Source organism: Lepidochelys kempii, chromosome 19 (genome assembly GCF_965140265.1).
Source record: "Lepidochelys kempii isolate rLepKem1 chromosome 19, rLepKem1.hap2, whole genome shotgun sequence".
NCBI classification, from domain to species: domain Eukaryota; kingdom Metazoa; phylum Chordata; order Testudines; family Cheloniidae; genus Lepidochelys; species Lepidochelys kempii.
Window position 1 is genome coordinate 12141157 of NC_133274.1, and position 20968 is coordinate 12162124.

At 46.2% G+C, this 20968-nt stretch overlaps 1 protein-coding gene across 6 annotated transcripts; it reads right to left on the reverse strand.

Annotated features, from left to right (window-relative positions):
* Nucleotides 1-104: 104 nt before the first annotated feature.
* On the reverse strand, nt 105-20310 carry GMEB1 (glucocorticoid modulatory element binding protein 1). Of its 6 annotated transcripts, none has more exons than XM_073318054.1 (10): nt 20211-20310; nt 16201-16365; nt 14384-14496; nt 13238-13362; nt 7532-7635; nt 6830-6987; nt 5274-5402; nt 4072-4209; nt 3364-3486; nt 105-2296 (listed from the first exon to the last, which is right to left on the reverse strand). In XM_073318054.1, exons 2-10 carry the CDS (start codon nt 16326-16328, stop codon nt 1593-1595), a joined length of 1722 nt encoding a protein of 573 aa, XP_073174155.1. In that variant the 5' UTR covers nt 16329-16365; nt 20211-20310; the 3' UTR covers nt 105-1592. The 6 variants fall into 6 exon arrangements, with proteins under 6 accessions (XP_073174155.1, XP_073174154.1, XP_073174156.1 ...); XM_073318053.1 differs by having other exon boundaries at nt 16201-16607; nt 20211-20237; XM_073318055.1 differs by lacking the exon at nt 20211-20310 and adding an exon at nt 18858-20080.
* Nucleotides 20311-20968: the final 658 nt, after the last annotated feature.

Here is a 20968-nt window from a genome sequence, read left to right on the forward strand (position 1 = left end):
ATTCTCCTGCCTTGCACCTTATGTTATCTATAGTCAGACAGGGTGGTTGTAAAATGCTGCCACCCTAGCATGATACGCCCCCTTTACCCAGTGACAAGCTACAGTCGAGTGGAAAAATCAGGCCTTTAATGTCTGTCTCTAATAAATAATATTTCCTTTCTCTCATCCTTTGTTTACAGTGTAAGTGCTACACGTCATGGACTATTTCCTATGTGCTGGTGCAGTGCCTTGCAAAACAGGGCCCCAATCTGGATTGAGGTGCTATTAAAATACAAACAACAAATTCACTGTAGTCCTTTCCATTAATAATCTAGATGCATTTAGATTTTTCCTTTTAATGCAAAAAAAAACAAAATTAAAAAATAAAATAAAATAACCACACACCTCCTCCTTTCCCTCCCCCTCCGGGTCTATTTCTGTTGTTACTGTTTTGCTTAATATATTTCAACCAAGCAGATTTCCCCCAGCCCTCCCAATTCCCCACAATTCAACAGCTGAATTAAAAATAGATTCCCTCCTTCCCTTCCTCTCTCCACAAAGAAACAGAAAGAGCCCCCCCGAAGTGGTGGGGGGAAGGGGGATGCTGAGGCAGTCACAATGCTAAAATAATATGCCAGTTCTAATCCTGCAAATAGATTAAGGGAAAAAAAACCTCACACACCAACATGTAGCAACTAGCAAGTACAGTTTCCAGCGTGCGGCATAAACAGATGGGGCTCCTGCCCCATGGAGTCCAGCTCTCCCAGGAAGCAACAGCACAACACACGCTTTATACATCCAGGAGGTCAGCGCTATGCTAAAGGGAGGGCTGTGTTTTTACCAATGGGTTGATTCTTCTCCTTTATGCACCAGGCTTAAGTGATCAGTGTCTTGTAACAGTGTCCTGCGGCAAAGAAACTTACAAGGCCTGGGAGGGAGAAGGCCAGGAAGGGAAGAAGCAGGATTTGGGTGACAGAACCCAAAAGCAGCTTAAGCACTTTAGCAGCCAGCAGATCTGGAAAGGGAAAGGGAGAGCAAAGCAAAAAAAAAGAAGAAACAAAAAAACCACAGGGTGTGGGAAAGGGGACAATGAACACTCAGTCAGGGTTGCTGCTTCCTTGCCAAAAGCAAAATACCAGCATAGTTGATAATGAGGAGTTGGACAGAATTCCCTTCCCTGGGAAAAAATAAAAATGAGGTACCTGTTTCCCCCAAAGCAACCATCAACCCCTTCCAGCAGTAAGATCAATGCTCCAGTTACTGGCCAGAGAGTCTCTCTCAACTAAAACAGTCCTAGCAATGATCAGGCCTGGGCAAAAACGAGAATATGGGCTGTATCACTGAGCACTCTCAGGAAGGAGGGGCTCTCCCCTTCTGGTCTGTAGAATCACTTCTCCTTCCTCCCTGCAGAAACGGTTGATTTTGTCCATCACTCCATGAGATGGAGCCTTTTCTTGGGCCTCTCCGTGTTTCTCCAGCTTCTTCCATTTTTGGACTGTAAAAATGAAAAAGATCCATGGCAACGAACAGGATGACTGTCAAAATGAAAAAGTTTAACCAAGAAAAAAAAAAAACCCAACAACCCATCCCACCAATGAGATTTGCCTTCCTTGCTAATCCTCCAAGACAACGATCTCTACATTGTGCACCTGATGCTGATGGTCCTCAACATCTGCCACCATTTTCTCCTCTGTCCTCAGCTCAGTTTCCAGAATCACAGCTTTGCCCTCCGATTCCTCAGCCTCTGCTTCAGGATCTGGTGCTGGGTCTATCTCTATGATGGTCTGTCCGTCTTCTGAGGTGCCCTCAACAGCTTGGATGGTAGACGTCAGGCCAGACTCCATGGCCACCAGTTCCACAGGGTTCACCACTGCGGCCACATTAGCCAGGCCACTGCTGTCCTGCATAGCGGCTGAGCTCAGCAGGGCCAAGCTGGAGGACGGATGAAGGGTCACAGTGTCAGATGAACTGGACTTGGAGGAAGACACCACGGTGGCATATCGGAAGAGCTGTGAGGATGGCAAGGTGTGGAGAGTCACTGGGCTGGATCCCTGGCTGATGGTTGCCACCGGAATGTTGCCCACTGAGAATTGCTGTCCCATAGGTGCGATGGCAATGGGTGAGATGACTGTGAACTGAGGCTGCTGGACAGGGGTGGAGGGACTCAAGACTGTGGCTGAGGCCGGGCGCTGCAGACGAGGTCTCTTAGGGGGTTTCGGAGCACTGACTGGCATCAGCACCACGTTCTGGATCGTCTGAGACTTCATCTTCTGATCCCTGGCGAGCTTCTTCTGCTCCTCCAGCTGGCGTTCCAGGTCTGCAAGAAGAATGACAATACAGCATATTCAGATAAAGCTTGAGTCACTGAAAGCAGAGGGAGATATTTAAAGGAGCTCCATAAAATCAGCAACATCTGGTCCCACATATTATTTATTTTGCAGTGGGGCATCTCAGATGTCCAATAAGGTGTTTCTCCTCAATCCGCTTCAGACAAAACTTTGTTCAAGACCAGGGGCCAGACTGACAATGGCCCTGCAGCTTCAGCAACCATTCACACCCATGCAGCGTGGAGGCAGAACACTGCCTTTCTGATCAGGTAGCTTTTTACACGTTTTACACCCACGTTGCATTTGTGTAAATGGCTGCACAAGGTGCAATGCAATGGAGAATTAAGGACCAAGGTCCTTGGAATTCCCCTTGTCTCCTAATTCTGGAGTGGTTTTCTACCTCTACTTATCTGCTCACAGCCTTGTTTTCACTGCCGAGAAGATGGATGCCATTGCTGCACATGCCTGTTCCAGCTAGGAGAAAGCGTGGCAGTGAGAGCTATCTCCTGAGCTTGGTTGGGTGCCATCTCAGGATGGATGGCATTCACGAGCTGTCGCAGGGACTGGGAGTCCCAAGGCCACTCCTGAAGATGGGTCTCCAGCACAAACATAGCTCAGATAAGGATCTTTGGGGAATATAACTGAAAATAAGAAGCAGCATCAGCCATTGTGGAGCAGACCAGAAGTCCAGCAAGGCCAGTATCCTTCCCTCAGCAGTGGGCATACCTTATACTACACACTCCCTAACACCCCTGGCCAATGGCTCACTGGTACACAAGGGACTTTGGGGGATTCCTACTTGATCCCTAGAACGGATGGAGATTCAAGTGCACGTGTTTCATGATGTAATATGTCAATAATTTGCAGTGACAGGATAACACACTAGTTGCATGTTGGTGTATGGAAAAAAAGGCAAATTTAGGTTTTAAATAAAGGGAGTAACATATTGCTTTGCACTCAAAGTCAAATAGGAAAGTGCATGAGTCACATCAGCTCTAGAGAGTTGTGATGGGACACCAGGTTTCATTAACAAATATTTCCCAGGCATTGACCATACCTGCTAAAGTATAAAGAAACTGCTCTTCTCCCTGCTCTGTTTGGCTTTTCCTGTTGTCCAAAACTTTCTTGACTGTGTCCATCAGGCCAAAAGTGTGGGCCACATTATTCAGGACTGCAGCATCTGCAAGAAAACCCCACATGGGTGAGTGCCTAAAATTAGACAGCCTAAACTTCCAGTCAAGGAGCCAGGCAGATGAGATTTATTTATTATGCCTAAAATCCTCTAGTGCTTTCTATTAAAAGTTCTTCATTTTTCCAGAGTGCAATTCCAGGAGTGCTGGCTGAAGAGGGCATTCCCAACCCCGTGGACATCCAATGATGGCACAACTCTGTTCATATCAAAAGAAAGACCTGTCACTCAAGCAGCTCTGAATCGCTTCACATTAAAGTATCATCTGTATATGTTAGACCACCCCCTACAGTTTTTCTGCCCGTAATGCTGGCAGTGTCATTAGCTCTCCAGCAATAGCGAAGGTTGCACAAGTTTTTCCATTACATAAAACTTTCTGAAACTGTCATCTATCTGTCCAAAGGTGAATTAAAAACAATAAATAAAAAATCATGGGTGTAACTAAAAAGAGAATTTGACTCCAGGAGAGGATTTTGTGAGTAGGAAAGGGCCAGTTTTCCCTTCCCGTCTCTGGCCATAACCACTTTTTCAGTAATCCTTTAATATCAACACAGAGGCGGCTGGCCTCCCACCCACCTGTGATCTGGAAGGGAGATTGACCGAGCCTCTGCTGGACACCTTTCAGCACCTCTTCTATTTCTTTCTGGATGTTGCAGACGACCTCTTCCATCAGCCCCACGTCGGCTATTCCTTTCCAGAACATCAGCGTGTCCTCTGGCACAGGAAGAGACAGGAGGGAGAAGAATTCGACACGTACAAGCATTTGGCATTTTCCCGCAAGGCTACATTAAAACCGTTCCAAGAGCAGCGCGCTGTCATGCAGCAGTAACTTTGGAAGCCGGCTTCTAATCTGGCCATCAGGGTGGACATGACATGCAAAAAACAAAAAACAAACAAAAAAAAATGGATCTGGGAAGTAAACATCACTAGTGAGGACTTTCATACAGCTTACGACTTTTAGAACAGTACTTCACTACCTCTGCCTGTCTGCACAAGATACAGTGTCTATGGTCTTCACCTGCTGGCTTGGGGAACTCTGCCTAAGCTTCTGGACAGGTATCAGGAGGGCCAGTGAAGCACCTGTAACAATAGCGCAGGGAGAAAGTGGATGGCTCAGAGAACTGGTAATATGCTATGGAGGGCTTTGCCTCTAGGTCAGTAGTTTGAATCCAGCCATAGCCGAATAGGGACTGAACGTGGCACTACTCTGAAGTTTCAGAGTAGCAGCCGTGTTAGTCTGTATTCACAAAAAGAAAAGGAGGACTTGTGGCACCTTAGAGACTAACAAATTTATCTGAGCATAAGCTTTCGTGAGCCGATGCATCCGATGAAGTGAGCTGTAGCTCACGAAAGCTTATGCTTGAATACATTGGTTAGTCTCTAAGGTGCCACAAGTCCTCCTTTTCTTTTTGCTCTAAAGTTGTTCACTGGCCTTTGGAAAATGTGTGGGTGGTCTCTGCCCAGTTCCTGATAGGCCAGTGTCTATTTCATAAAGAGTTACCATGTCATAACAGGCACTAACTGACCTGCTTGGTCATCTCAGCAGAGAGGCCAAGGACTGAATGGGCTTTAGAGACTGAACTCACCCCTTACTCACAATAGTGGGCACCGTGTGTGTTTGCAGGGGAGAGGGGAAACTTGCACTACTGCTGCCTAGGTCAGACCTGTTCTGAGGACGTTAGTCTCCCAGGCTGTAAATCTAGAACCTTTCATCAGCCTTAAATTCACTCCGAAAATTTGGACGAGTGGTGAAGAGCCAACAGACAGTATGAACTTACCCGAAATCTCCTCTGTGTCCTTCTTGATGCCCTCCTCAGTGGCCATGGTGACAGCAGCCGTCAGAGCAGAGTTCCATTCAATCCCCTCCTCCATGCTCTCCTCGGACAATGCAATTTGGGTGATGCTCCCTGCAAAAGGATCCAGAAGAGGAAGCTTCAGCTCTCTCAGCAGCACCAGGAATTTCATGCTCCCATCAGCAGCTTTACTTTCCACTCCCCCAGTGTTTTTCACTCTCTGTCAGGCTATTTGTATCTATAAACCAAACTAGCTAAAAGCCGATCTTGTTTGTTGTCAGTGGAACCATATCTATGAAATGCACTAGGGTTTGTGGATGGAAAGCTGCTCCCTGTCCATAGAGTTAACCAGAGACCCATCCTGGTGTAAAAGTAGCAGAAGGGATCAGAATAAAGGAGGGAACTTAAGGAGCAAATTGGTCAGTCATTTCCCTGCCTTGTCACATTGGGAACATAGGACTCTCCATATCTGATCAGAGCACTGGTCTATCACGACTGGCATCATACCTCATACACTGGCTGTCACTTCAGACTTAGAGGAAAGTAACCTAACCAATGGTATGATAATGTACAATGGGGAGGAAATCTCCTTCCTCACCTCTGCAAAAGATTGGCTTATGCCCCGAAGTATGAGATTTGATCAGCCTTATTTCAGCATTCTTAGTTAAAATGCTATTCGTCATTCAAAGTCTTCACCCAGAGTAATTGATTCATTGACTTTTTAAATAACATTAAACTTGGAAGGACTCTTGTTTTTCATTTTTATTCTGAGAACCAGCCTGAAATGACAGCACCAATGCAGAAGCCATGCATCATGTCGCTAAATGATACCAAAAGTCAAGGTGTAGGGTTACCAACTACAGCATGTGGAAAACAGGACAAACCAGTAAGACTACAGGTGGACATATGCTGCCAGAGGTAGAAGTGGGAGCCAGATCCCAGCTGGCTGGGGTTTTAAATGTTCCATTTGTTTATTTTTCAGAGTGAAAAGGCCCATCCAATACATGTCTGAGCCACCAGAAATCCAGTATACTCCTTTTCACATGACCCTCTAATAGGCCTGCAAATAGGACATGCATCAGGAAAACCACTGCAAGCGGGTCTCTTTCAACTGTTTTTTCATGTGCTGTTTTGTGTTCCACACCCAAGCACTTTAGAACAGAGATTGCCAAGAGGTCGGTTACCAGCAGTTTTCCGCTGGGTCCCACAGCTGTCTACATCCACCACCAGTGCATTGCCGGCTGCTCCCGACCCTGAACCTTACAGTGTACAGTTCGTTGCTAGATCCCACTGATCCCCACTCCCAGCAGACTCAACAGGAAGCTTCACCCCTCCCAGGAATCTTTTGAAGCAACTTGGGTGCAAGTAAAAAGTAATCTGAGATGTGGGACTGCACTAGGAGAGAGGTGGTGGTGCACTGCATTAGGACATTGCACACAGAAAGCAAACAGAGATAACTGGACAGTCTCAGTGAGCAGGAGGGAGGAGGGAAGTGCTACAGGGTAACACATGGCATTTCTAGCTGTCTTTCTGTCCCCTACCATCAGCTGATGTGGGAGTCTGCACCACACTTGTTTGTTGCCCCGGCACCGGTGCTCTGGCACTGCTGATCAGGAGATCAAATTTGGTGCTTCGACAGGTGTTGGTGCAAACCTTGTCATGCTGGTAGAAGTCGATTTGCCCAGAGTCCATCATCTTCCTGTGCACAGAATGGGGAGAGAACTATGCAATGAACTCAGCTTGGATCTCAGCCTGAAGAAACCAACAGGTCAGAGGGACAACTATGACTGCATGGGGAGGAAGAAGAACAAGAAACCCATCTCCCTTCCATGAGTCCCCCAGAAGATCTTAATTGAAAAACAGTGGCCCTCATGTCTCCATTCCCCAACTTTGTATACATGGTTCTGGCCCTGTGACAGTACCCTTATGCCCCATTAAATACCATGCAACCCTAACTGTATATGTTCACCACATTAGTTCTGGGATGTAAAGTGAAATCCTGATGCCAGTGAAGTAATGACAAAACTCCAATTGACTTCAGTGGGGCTAGGATTTCACCATAAAGGTCCTGCAGGCTGCTGGCCATCCATATTAAAAGTGATCTGCTGTTCCATCCACTTTTTCTCGGTAAGAGATTTAACTGGCATGTATTGAAGACACAGAGGCAGATGAAATGTCTGCAAAAGATTCTGTTGCTGCACTGGGGAAGTACTGAAGCTGGCTACAATGGTGGACAGTCCTACCTCAACATGATTCCTCCAAGGCGAATGGCTCTCTTCCAGTCCTTCAGGGTAGACTTGCCAGCCAAGTGAACAAAGTGCTTAGGGCTGATCAACTGGTCATTAAACTAAAAAAAACAACAACAAAGAATTCAGCCAGGCAGAAAGACAGATCAACAAAACCAGGAGGGAACATTACTTTACATTAGGACACTCCACAACCAGAAACCATTAGTCAGTTCTTCTAGCCCAAAAAGAAAAGGAGGACTTGTGGCACCTTAGAGACTAACCAATTTATTTGAGCATAAGCTTTCGTGAGCTACAGTTGAGCTACACGTGAGCTGTAGCTCACGAAAGCTTATGCTCAAATAAATTGGTTAGTCTCTAAGGTGCCACAAGTACTCCTTTTCTTTTTGCGAATACAGACTAACACGGCTGTTATTCTTCTAGCCCAATATCTTGTCTCTAGCATCTTTTAAAAGTGGAAGTCAAATCCTAGTGAGGTAAATAGAAAGGAGCATAAACATTGCCAAATTAAATGTAAAAATGTAATAAGAAAAGCCAAAAAGGAGTTTGAAGAACAGCTCGCCAAAAATTCAAAAAGTAATAAACAAAATGTTTTTTAAGCACATCAGAAGCAGGAAGCCTGCTAAACAACCAGTGGGGCCCTTGACGATCAAGATACAAGAGGAGCACTTAAAGACGATAAAGTCATCACAGAGAAACTAAATGAATTCTTTACTTCAGTCTTCATGGCTGAGGACGTTAGGGAGATTCCCAAACCTGAGCCGTCTTTTGTAGGTGACAAATCTGAGGAATTGTCACAGATTGAAGTATCACTAGAGGAGGTTTTGGAATTAATTGAGAAACTTAACAGTAACAAGTCACCGGGACCAGATGGCATTCACCCAAGAGCTCTGAAAGAACTCAAATGTGAAATTGCAGAACTATTAACTATGGTTTGTAACCTGTCCTTTAAATCAGTTACTGTACCCAATGACTGGAAGACAGCTAATGTAACACCAATATTTAAGAAGGGCTCTAGAGGTGATCCTGGCAATTACAGACTGGTAAGTCGAACGTCAGTACCGGGCAAATTAGTTGAAACAATAGTGAAGAATAAAATTGTCAGACACATAGAAGAGCATGAATTGTTGCTCAAAAGTCAACATGGTTTCTGTAAAGGGAGATCATGCCTTACTAATCTATTAAGAGTTCTTTGAGGGGGTCAACAAACATGTGGACAAGGGGGATCCAGTGGACATAGCATACTTTGATTTCCAGAAAGCCTTTGACAAGGTCCCTCACCAAAGGCTCTTACATAAATTAAGTTGTCATCGGATAAGAGGGAAGACCCTTTCATGGATTGAGAACTGGTTAAAAGACAGGGAACAAAGGGTAGGAATAAATGGTAAATTTTCAGAATGGAGAGGGGTAACTAGTGGTGTTCCCCAAGGGTCAGTCCTAGGACCAATCCTATTCAACTTATTGATATATGATCTGGAGAAAGGGGTAAACAGTGAGGTGGCAAAGTTTGCAGACGATATTAAACTGCTCAAGATAGTTAAGACCAGAGCAGACTGTGAAGAACTTCAAGAAGATCTCACAAAACTAAGTGATTGGGCAAAAAATGGCAAATTAAATTTAATGTGGATAAATGGAAAGTAATGCACATTGGAAAAAATAACCCCAATTATACACACAATATGACAGGGGCTAATTTAGCTACAACTAATCAGGAGACAGATCTTGGAGTCATCATGGATAGTTCTCTGAAGACATCCACACAGTGTGCAGCAGCAGTCAAAAAAGCAAACGGGATGTTAGGAATCATTAAAAAAGGGATAGAGAATAAGAGGGAGAATATCTTATTGCTGTTGTATAAATCCATGGTATGCCCACATCTTGAATACTGCATACAGATGTGGTCCCCTCATCTCAAAAAAGATATACTGGCATTAGAAAAGGTTCAGAAAAGGGCAACTAAAATGATTAGGGGTTTGGAACAGGTCCCATATGATGAGTAATTAAAGAGGCTAGGACTTTTCAGCTTGGAAAAGAGGAGACTAAGGGGGGATATGATAGAGATCTATAAAATCATGAGTGGTGTGGAGAAAGTGAATAAGGAAAAGTTATTTATTTGTTCCCATAATATAAGAACTAGGGGCCACCAAATGATATTAATGGGTGGCAGGTTTAAAACAAATAAAAGGAAGTTCTTCTTCACTCAGCGCACAGTCAACCTGTGGAACTCCTTGCCTGAGGCGGTTGTGAAGGCTAGGACTATAACAGGGTTTAAAAGAGAACTGGATAAATTCATGGAGGTTAACTCCATTAATGGCTATTAGCCAGGATGGGTAAGGAATGGTGTCCCTAGCCTCTGTTTGTCAGAGGGTGGAGATGGATGGCAGGAGAGAGATCACTAGATCATTACCTGTTAAGTTCTCTCCCTCTGGGGCACCCGGCATTGGCCACTGTCGGCAGACAGGATCCTGGGCTGGATGGACCTTTGGTCTGACCCAGTCTGGCCGTTCTTATGTTCTATGTTCTCCTTCAGTTGAAGGAGACCGCAACCTCCCAAAACCATACTTAACCGGCAAGGTAACAGTGGGTGGTTATTGAGAGCAGTTCCTTCCTGAACCCCTTCCAGGAGATCATTTTACATCCTGATGCATGTGATTTGATACAAATATGTAAAACACAATCCAGCACATTTACAGGGATGTTCTATGACTTTTCAGCAGGTGGTCCAAGCAGATCAAGCCGAAAGCACTTTCCCTAGCACTTTTCAGTGCTGCCTTAAAGGTAGCTTTACAGTCCATGAACAAAATTCCTACCATAAACAGGTGCAATTACCTTTGAAGTCAGTGGTAGTTGCTCTCATTTACTCACAGGTTCACAGATTCCATGGCCAGAATGGATGAATGTGATCATCTAGTCTGAATTCCTGTCTAATGCAGGCCATACAACTTCCCCAAAATAATTCCTAGAGTAGAGCTTTTAGAAAAACATCCAATCTTGATTTTAAAAAATTGACAGTGATGAAGAATCCACCATAACCTTTGGTAAATTGTTCCAATGGCTTATTACCCTCCCTGTTGAACATTTACACCTTATTTCCACTATGAATTTGTCTAGCTTCAACTTCCAGCCATTGGATCATGTTAAACCTTTCTCTGCTAGATTGAACAACATAACCCTTCATACCAAAATCAGAGAACTCAGATGTCGGTCATATTGTGCACTGACATACACCTGGGGCTAACTCATTGACTTTTCTGGGTTGCATGCAACAAAGCATTTGGTTTGGCATATGCTGTATTGTAATACGGCCTGTCCTTACTCCCACTGAAGTCAATGAAAGTAATACCATTTAATTCAATGACGCAGTGTTGGGTTAATAACTAACAATATATTTGAGAGATGAGCCACAACCAAAGCTCTATAAACAAACTTCAGATGCAGACATAGGTTTAGATCTGAGTTTGTAGCAGAAGTCTCTCTCTGTAATTGCCTGTATCAGAACAACAAACCTAAACACCTGGAACTTTGGAAAAGTTTACACCCCAAGTTCAAGAACATTTAGATTTGGATCTACCTACAATAAAGATCCAAACCAACTTGGATCTAGATTCAGAGTTTGGAATCAGGGGACTGGCCTCTCTTTAAAATTAAGGTATCTATTCAACATGCAAATTGAAACACTAAAATGGTCAGTGTAAATAAAACCTGATTTAATCGTTTGTTTGGCTTTTAACCCATCTTCTCATCTGCTTCCATTAATTCCATCATCCTCCTAGTTATAAAGTGACGAGTGCTTTAAAAGGAACTTTTTTAAAAATTACCCTTTTAGCCACGCTTAAATCATACTTCTAATCCTTTAACTCCCTTAATTAAATACTTTAAAGTTTAAAGTGATGTACACATCTTATTTATACTAGGCTGAATTAGCTCCGTGTGTCAAATGACACTACACCATCCGTGTGGCATGAGCATTTTGCTTGGGAAATACCCTCAACTTTACCTCCCACCAATAACTGAGATATGCCCTCCTAAAAGCCAAGCTGTAAAACACTGAAGCCACAAAGTGCACATCAGCTGCAGGAACCCCAGAGCTCTGCACTCAGTGTTTCTGGCCTGCATGACTTGTCTGAACATACAGAAGCACACACTGGCATTAACCTCAACAGCTTATCGCACTGCCAGCTGGGGGATCCGACAGCAGGATTCCCTTTCCCCAGCCAGCATGTCACGAATGGAATGCTTGAGGGGGGCCTGCACTACTTCAGGAATATTCCCCAATGACCCTAAGAACCCTTCAATGCAAGGTGGCAAAGGGTCCACTGTTCTGTAACAGCAACGCCTATCAGACCTGACCACCTTACTATACCTAACACACACAATTTCAGAGTATTTATCCCAAAAGGGTCATGTGAGGTCTCTAATAAAAGCTTATGACATACTGATCCTCATCAGCACTGTGAGATATATGTACTGATCATATATAGAAGTTGTGTATATGTACCTAAAATATGTTTTAGAGCCTTTGTCCCAGGCAGTGTTGACAAACAGGTTTTGCCAGACAAAAGGGTGTATATTCGCCTGTCTGCCTAGGTCCATATGTAGATTAAGCGTCATAAGACAAGACAGTGGAAGCATGTTTTGCATATGGAGTCAATATAAGGATGTGAAGGCAACTTGGAGCCAGCACACGAGGAAAGGAACCTGATTCTGGGGCAAAAACAATGAATTTTGGGAAATATAAGGAGAGGCAAAAAGACTTTTTGTTATCCAGTCACTAAGGAAAACCCCTGGCAGAGAGGGCTTCTTGAATATTTGGATCCTGGTTTGTCTTAGGATAGCTAACTCTGCAAAAGACTGACCCTTTGGGGGTTAATCTACTTGATTATATAGGAAAGGTCTACATTGACAAGCATAGACCCAGACTGTGTTTTATTATTTTGTTTTATATGTAATTATTTCTGTTTCCATTATCCTTACTCACTATCTCTTAAATCTCAGCCTTTGAAAACACATTGACTATTGTCTCTATAAATATATCTCAGTGCTGTGATGTTATATTGGAGCTGACCCGCAGCTGAATCAAACTGGTGTGAGCCCTCTTCCTTTGGGGACAGCTTACCTGGTATTTTCTGTGAGTATCCATAGACAAGGGCTGGATACTACAGGGCATGGTCTCAGAGCGGCTCAGATACACCTATTGTTAACCTGCAAGGCAAAGTGAGGGCTGGCAGAGGCCTGAGGAGATTGTTTGGGCGGCTAACAGACTCCTGGTATCAGGGAGCGGACGCCCAGTTAAGCACCAGCAAGTCTCTCTCACACACACAGTCCTGGGCACCCCTAGAAACCATCACAACGTGGCTCCAAGGGAGTGTGATGGAAGAAAAGAAAGAAAAAGCAGGACTTTAAACAGGGATCAATAGCAACCCAGAAAGACAAGGGGGCTGAGAACCCTCCACCCTGAGAATCTGCTTGTAGCCTTGCCTCTTACAGAGACAAAACCAACTCCCATGTTTGGGGCCCTGCATGCTGCCAACGCAAATTTAACAAACTCCAGTGTAGAGAGACAGATGAAATTGAGAGAGAGAGAGAGAGAGAGAGAGAGAGAGAGAAAATACACTGGAAGAAAGAAAACGACCTGCCACAGTCCCAGCTTCAGAGAGGGGATCTGGCCAAGGAAATCGGGCTACTCTATGGCAAACAAGTTACCTTGACACACTTGACGTTAATTCCTGGACAGACAAACTTCTTCCAGAGAAGGATGGCTTTGCTCTCCCCACAGGTGATGGGGTAGGCAATCTCAATTTCATCGTTGGTTTCAATGGTGCTGGGGTCTGCAGGCAGAAGTATGGATAACATGAGATTTTCATTATTGGGAGCTCAAACCCCAAAGGGAGAGGTGTGACAGTCCAGTTTCATGAGTAGAACACTTCCTAATTCAGCAATACACCTCTTATCCTTCCCAGCCTCATAAAGCCAATGCAGGTAAAGGGTCCATTCTCCTGCAGCAGGTAACTTCCTTCTAAATGGCAACCACCCAAAGAAAAACGTAGATGTTAGCAGAATCTGTCTGAACCAGAATCTGATCACCTACGCTAGCAAAATGCATCCAATGCAAGCACAAAGAAAGGTCACCAAGGGTCTGTAAGTAGAACCACATCCTGTCACATGGGAAATCTCAGTTTAAATTTAAGACATAGGACAATGTTCTGCTCTAGTATCTAAGCAGTGGGTCTCTGCTCCAAAAACCTGTTCCGTGCAGGTGCTGATCTTCTACTGACGTCAATGGGAGATCCACACACATCGAAGGGGCAGAATGCTAGAGTCAAGATTCACTGTGTGTTCTGAGAGAACTTTCCCCCTAGGCTCTTGCTCCTTGGGCTGGCAGGCAGCAATGCAGAGCCAGCCTGCTCAGCTCATTATATTTAACCCAAACCCTTAACCTGTATCAATCCATACAAAGCAAGAAGCCAGCTGTTTGACAGGGACTGGCATAGACGCTCAGACAGTTCCTGTTGGAATCCACTATTCACACAAACATTGTGCAGCTAGCTTCTGTGTACCGAGAAGACCTTCAAGGTAAATTCGTGGTTCCACTGAAACCAATGCAAGTTTTGCCATTGACTTCACTGGAGCCAGGATTTCACCCCCAGTATCAAGAGTCCTAATGGCAACTATAGCACTGATGATCCAGGTGGGAACACCCCAAGACAATGCACTCTACCTCCTGGGGAAAACAACATCCCCAACTGCTGATCCCAGTGGTGAGAGAACCCTAGTGTATTAAAGGTGCAAACCAAACTGCAAGTAATTCTGCAGGAGACATGTTTATGCCCACACCAAAGAGAAACTTACCAATCCCTTCTTCTAGTTTGTGTATGGTATGTGTTTCTACAGCCACCACAGCGGCACTGGTCTCAGAGCCCTCTTCGTAAATCCTGTTGTAAAAGTGTCCATCGATAAACAAACTATATAAATCACGGAAAAATTAAGATTCATAGCACAGGGTTAAAAACCTCATTTCATTTTTTGCTTACTTGTCCCTTAGGGACAAAATCTTGTTTTACAAACTTTTTTGGGGTGGGGGGGTTCAGGTATAAAAAATGAGTAATAATCACCAGGGATTGAAACATGCATAGCTGTTACCAATGCTACGCTCCCCACCCCTGCACTGCTCCACCAGTAAGACTGTTAATTCTCTGCTTTACGTTTATACTGCACCTTTGCCTACAACCTCAGATATACATGTGGCATTTTGCATCACTGTATATCCTCCTTGTGATCACAGACTGAAAGATTCAGTTGTCATGCCTACAGGCAAAGGGACAGAGTTACTTGTTGTATAAATCTGTACTTTTAATGTTATGATTTTTATGCATGTAAAATCCCAGTTCATGTTGTACAAATGTTTTTTGCAATATATTTATTGATTAAAAGGCACGTAACTGGTGGAAGTCATCTGTCCCTAGGAAGAGACTGCCAATGTAGGGTACCATAATACACTACCATCTATTGTAGCTGCCAACATTTAGCACCTTGGCTTTATTATATTTCACAGTAGGGGATGCCAAAGCAGGCACAGATGTTTGTGTATGTCGATATAATTACATTATCACATAGGTGGTAGTTTCCATGTGATCCTGCATTTATCATGCCCCGTTGCCTGGCTCACCTGCATGCAGCTCATTAATCTATCTCCCCAAGCGTTGTTTTAACATTCATATCCCTGAGCAGCCATTAAAAAAACCCAACAAATTACTAGGAAACGTGGAATTCCCCTGTCCTATAATTACACTGGCCCAAAGCTCAGATACCATAGTGGCGGGCCCAGTATGTGGCCCCAAATAGAACAAACTAAGATAGAGGGAGCAGTATTTAGTCCTCAAACAATGACTAGTTTAAGGTCGAACATCTCATGATCCAATAGGGCTAGAAGCAGAAGTATTATAACTTTTTATTTTAAAACACAACATATAATTAATCTGTGGAATTTATGGCTACAAGACATTCAATCTGAGATCTTAGCAGGATTCAAAGAAGGATCAGACACCTAGTTATGGATAATGAGAAAATCCAATTACAGAGCATAGGATTACAAAATAAGGGATATAGATTTATGGCATAAACCAATCTCTGCTTGGGTTTAGGAAAAGGCTTCCCCTATGGACAGGTTATTCGGTAATTGTTCATTATGGAGATTTCTTGCACCTTCTGCTGAAATACTTGGTACTACCAGTGTCACACAGGATACTGGACTAGATCTGACCACAAATCTGATCTAGTGTGGCAATTCCTATGTTCCTAATCATTGCAAAGGGGAGGGATTCTCAGCTTCCCTCTGAGACACCCAGGGCTTGCTTCTAGCTTGGGAATTCCCAAGATGTTAAACCTTAAAGTCACTACCTTATTATGTACATGAACTACTTTAGGTCATTGTTAAAAGTTAACATTTTAATCAGTTATAATTTCTCTTTTCCTCTAAGGCTTGCAGAACAGAATCAATCAAAGTATAACCCTTTCAGAAGTACCCCTTAAAGAGCATGCTGAAAATTGACATGCCTTGGATCACATACATGAGATTAGCCACATTGCAAACATACCCACTTCCCACACCTGTGCACTCACATGCGTGTCAATATTTTAGACTATGCAAAGTGACATGGATCACTCACCCTTGCTGCACTGGCTGTAGCTGTAATATCACTTGGGTTTTGGTATCTTCCGGGTTCTCCCCTTCATTTCCTTCACTTGGTACAACCACCACATCCCCCACAGGGACACTCACTTCGGCATTTGCCATCTCTCACATGCAGTCAAAGGGCTGGGTGGCAAGTGTGCTGTAGCGGACAAGCAGAGCCAGCTATTTACCCTGGTCTCATGGGAAGAACAAGAATGCTCTATGGTGTCAAAATGGAAGAGCAACTGTCGCCAGCAGTCCTGCCACAGTTAACAAAATGATATTGGACTGGTGGGAGCTGAGACGCTTACAGAAGAATGATTCTCAATCTCTGAGCAGGTGAAGGGGAGCACTAGTTGTTGATAAAACTCCATGCTGCAGAAGCAAACTGAAGTGCAACAGCTGCCGTGAAAGAGAAGGGGATATTGGGCTTCGGACGATGGGCATGTATAAGCCAGAGAGCACACCTCTCAGCTTGCAAAGCAGGCAGTTGAGACCATTTAGATCTGGTATCAATGAGACACAAAAAACAAGGAACCCCACAGTACCATATTCACAAACATTTTAACAGCAGACAGAATGCAGAGTGGAATTACCTGTACAGTGTAGTTTAAGAACCAAACATTGCAAAATCAGTGCCAGCCAGGTCAGCACTAACCCACATGCTTGGTCTTGGCAGCAGACATGTGCACGCTGGGAGACGGGTTTCTAAGATGGGGCTAATTTCCTCCTTTCCTTAGTTGCAAGATTCCTAGCAGGCAACCTGATACCATAATCTTTTATGACCAGAAAAATGCACAGGCGAGATCCTTCCCCACTGCATGCAAGCATAAATGTAAGACTGTGATCCTAGTGTCAAAGATGAGTTGAGGAGGGATGGGAGTAAAGATCTTCAGAAAGAAAAGGAGGACTTGTGGCACCTTAGAGACTAACCCATTTATTTGAGCATAAGCTTTTGTGAGCTACAGCTCACTTCATCGGATGCATACTGTGGAAAATACAGAAGATGTTCTTATACATACAAACCATGAAAAAATGGGTGTTTACCACTACAAAAGGTTTTCTCTCCCCACACCCCACTCTCCTGCTGGTAATAGCTTATCTAAAGTGATCACTCTCCTTACAATGTGTATGATAATCGAGTTGGGCCATTTCCAGCACAAATCCAGGATTTCTTCCCACCCCCCCACAAACCCACTCTCCTGTACGATAATCAGACTAACACGGCTGTTACTCTGAAAGATCTTCAGAGTGTTTTACTGAAAGCACCTTGAGTATTTGTTGTGCTTTGCTCGAATACTCTCTAGAGCTCACATGGAAAAATATGCATGCAATTTTATTACTGGAGGAGTTAATTGCTTTTTTTTATTATTATTATCCTTGCCTAAAAAGCATGGAGAGAGGATAACACATTATGTAATTTGTTTGAAGTAATTCAGGCTCCAGTTCAAGATTGTTCTCCTTGGATTTAAAATCCGCAACAGATTTGCACCAGTCTGTCTCAGAAACCATGTCTATTTCTCTACCTCATCTTGTCTAGTTGGCCTCCTCTCTGCTCTTCCCCAGTCTCACCATCCTTGATGTGAGAGCCTTCTCCTCTGCACCTCCTGCCATATGGAATAGCCTCCATGTATGTGTACATATTGATTGTCCCTCTTCACAGAGAGACCCAGGTTTACATTATTGAGTTGCTGGAGGCAGTGTTCTCTCATTGGCAGACCTCCAGCTGTGGCATTCCTTGCCAGATGAGATCAGGCTGAATCTAAGCCTGACTCTGTTTAGGACCAAATGTAAGGCACAACTTACCAAGAAAGCATTTGCTTATGCGCCGACATAAAAAAAAAAGCACACATCCCTGCTTCAGAAAGAAAGACTAGTTATCCTGTTTCAGATTTGCAGTGTGTTTTGGGACCAATCAGAACATGGCTATAAACATGGCAGAGAAGCGACCCAGAAGGAAGCAAGGAATAGAAACATGATGTGGCCAATGGACAAGTGGCCCAGTAAGGTTGTGGCTGCATGGGATGCACGACTGAGAATTGATCAAGGAGAACATGGCAGGATCCAGCTATCAAATCAGTTCTCCTTTGTTTTCAATATTTCTTTGGCTTAGGTGGGTCTTGTCTGTGTCTAGGGGGAATCCGATCTACAGTCTCTGTAAGAGGGCACTCTGGGAGCTTCATAGCATATCAAAGCACCTAGTGTCAGATGTTACCAGGAAGATGAATCACTTGGGCTCAGGCAAGACAAATCTGCAGTGAAGTCTCCTCAGAGGGCTGAGTTCAGTTGCTTCTGGACCTGGCATACATACAATTGAACTGCAACTGCAGTCCCCATTCAGCACTGTAAATGCCCTAGGAATGGCAGAGTCCTATACCTGATATTTATTCTCCCGCAACTTGTGTGCCCGACATACAGGCAGATTTGGTCCCAGGGGAACAATACAATTCTCTGTAGTTCACTTACTACACATCAGAGGCTGTATATTCTTGGGTCCAATGTTTACTGGCGTCTAGGGTTGGATTTATGAAACTCAGCATAACATTCCCTCATTAAGTGTTCACACATCCCACTGCAGCCAAGGTCACAGGATTAGAAATGTCTCATCCTTCACCCCTCCATATGGAGGTGCACAAACCCTAAAATATTCACCTTTTGGTAGTCAGGCTTTGGAGGGTGAGACCCCACATTATTTTCATCCTTTGGCTGTTAAGATAACATGGTGCTAGATCCTTCACCTGTCCTGGGTAGGGAGGACATATTCACACTTTTTATCCCCAGTCAGAGTCCCAGACCACGAGACCAGTCACCTTTTCAGCAACAGGACAACACAGGACTCAACCCATCCAGCCAAACACCACTCATCCATCTGTAGTCAGGGTCATAAGGGTAACACCCATGTCTGGGCCGAACAGAGCCCTACATGCACCCACTATACACATACCTTTCACTCTCCAGTCTGGTGTAACCACTAGGGATTCAAAAGGCCCAGCCCCCCCACCTCCCGCAAGGCCTCAATAATCTAACACACAGATGGTCCGAGGATGCCCAGCCCCCTTCACACCTGCATGGCCAGTAGACAACAGGCACCTGGCTGTCCCCAAAAACCTTCACACTGAGATCAGATGGGGCAAGCCTCCACCCTAACAACCCCTTACCCACTGGCCGTCAGGAACTCAGAGAGCGTGAGACCCTCCCTTCAGCCCTGTGTCCCCATCATCCCACAGGGACTGGAGGAAGTGAGGTGCCACCTTCAGAGTCAGGTGCCCAACGGGCCCGAGCTGCACTGACTCTAGTCAGCGTGCGCGCGCAGGTGGGGGAAGGGGTCGGCCTATGGCGCGCTGGCTGGGAAGGAGCAGAAGGTATTGGAGGGCCAGCCCAGATCCCCTCTTCACCTTGTGTAGTGAAAGAGGAGAAGGGGGCAGGAGCTTTTTCAGGATTGCACCCCCACCCCCACCCCCCGGCTAGCAGGGCAGGGCTCGGCTCAGGCAGCACAAACTCCCCCCGATGCCACCTGTGGCCTTGGACAACGAGTGGGGAGGGCACGTGCCAGAGGCCACCAGCTCCACTCCCCGCCCCGAAAGGTCAGAAAGGGTCAGAGGTGGGCAGCCCCCGAAAGGTCAGAAAGGGTCAGAGGTCACCGGCCCCCTTTACCTAGGATACCCCCGGGGGGGGGGGTCGGAGGGCCCAAAGCCTCCCCCCAAGGATGGTCGGGGCCCCAGCGCCCCCGCCGCGGGGCCAGGGGCGGGGCTCCCCTGGGGAAGGGGTGTGGCCTCCCCTCCTCCCGCCCCTCGCTCCAGGCAGGCGGGCGGGCGCCGAGCGGACGCAGCCACTCAGCCCCCCTTCCCCCCCCGCGGCGGCGCGACGTCCCTCTCCCGGCGGCGGCACGTACGGCGGCGGCGCGCTCTGGGGCTCCCCCTCCCACTGCGGCCGGACCCCCCCCGCACTCCGCGTCCGGGCCTGGCCCCTCCCGGCTCCCGTAGCGCGGCGCCCTCCGTCCCTTACCGTCTCCGAACGGCCGAGTCAGGGGCTGGGGGGAGGGGAGGAATGAGCATGCGCAGCAGGCGCGCTCGCGACAGCCCTCAGTCGCCAGTACTTCCGGCCGCCGCCTGCCTTAAAGGGGCCGCGGACCATTTACTCCTGTCTACTGCCTAAGCCGGCTGCGCTGCGCTCTGGGGGCTGGGGTGCGCCCCCCCGCGCCTCCCCGGGGTGCCGCCCTCTCCAGACCGGGCCCTGTGCACAGTGCGGGGAGCAGCCCGGCCGGCCCCCAGGGCGATCACGTGGGACCCCTGCCTGGGGGGAGCATCCTCTCCCCACACCTTGCCCCTAGGGTGATCACGTGGGAACCCTGCCTCGGGGGGCCACCCTCATCACACCTTGTCCCTAGGGTGATCACGTGCGACCCATGGCTTGGGGGGAGCATCCTCACCCCACACCGTGCCCCTAGGCTGATCACGTGCAACCCCTGCCTGGAGGATCCATCCCATCCCCCCAGGGGGGCATCCCCATCTTCCTGGGGCCATCCGCACCTGAGACATTTCTTGCCCCAGGGGGATAGCCCAGGACCCCTGCCCTTGGGAGGCAACAAGGAGGCTGTGAGCAAAGGTGCTGCCCCCCCCCCGTTCTCCTCCACGGAGCATCTCCCCTTCCCTGTCCCTGCCAGGTGACTCTGCACGCCTGGATAGCTGGTTCCAGGACTCTCCGGGAGAGGGTGAGGAGGAGGCAGGTGTTAGCATGACACTGGTCTGGTGCCCATGTGCTCA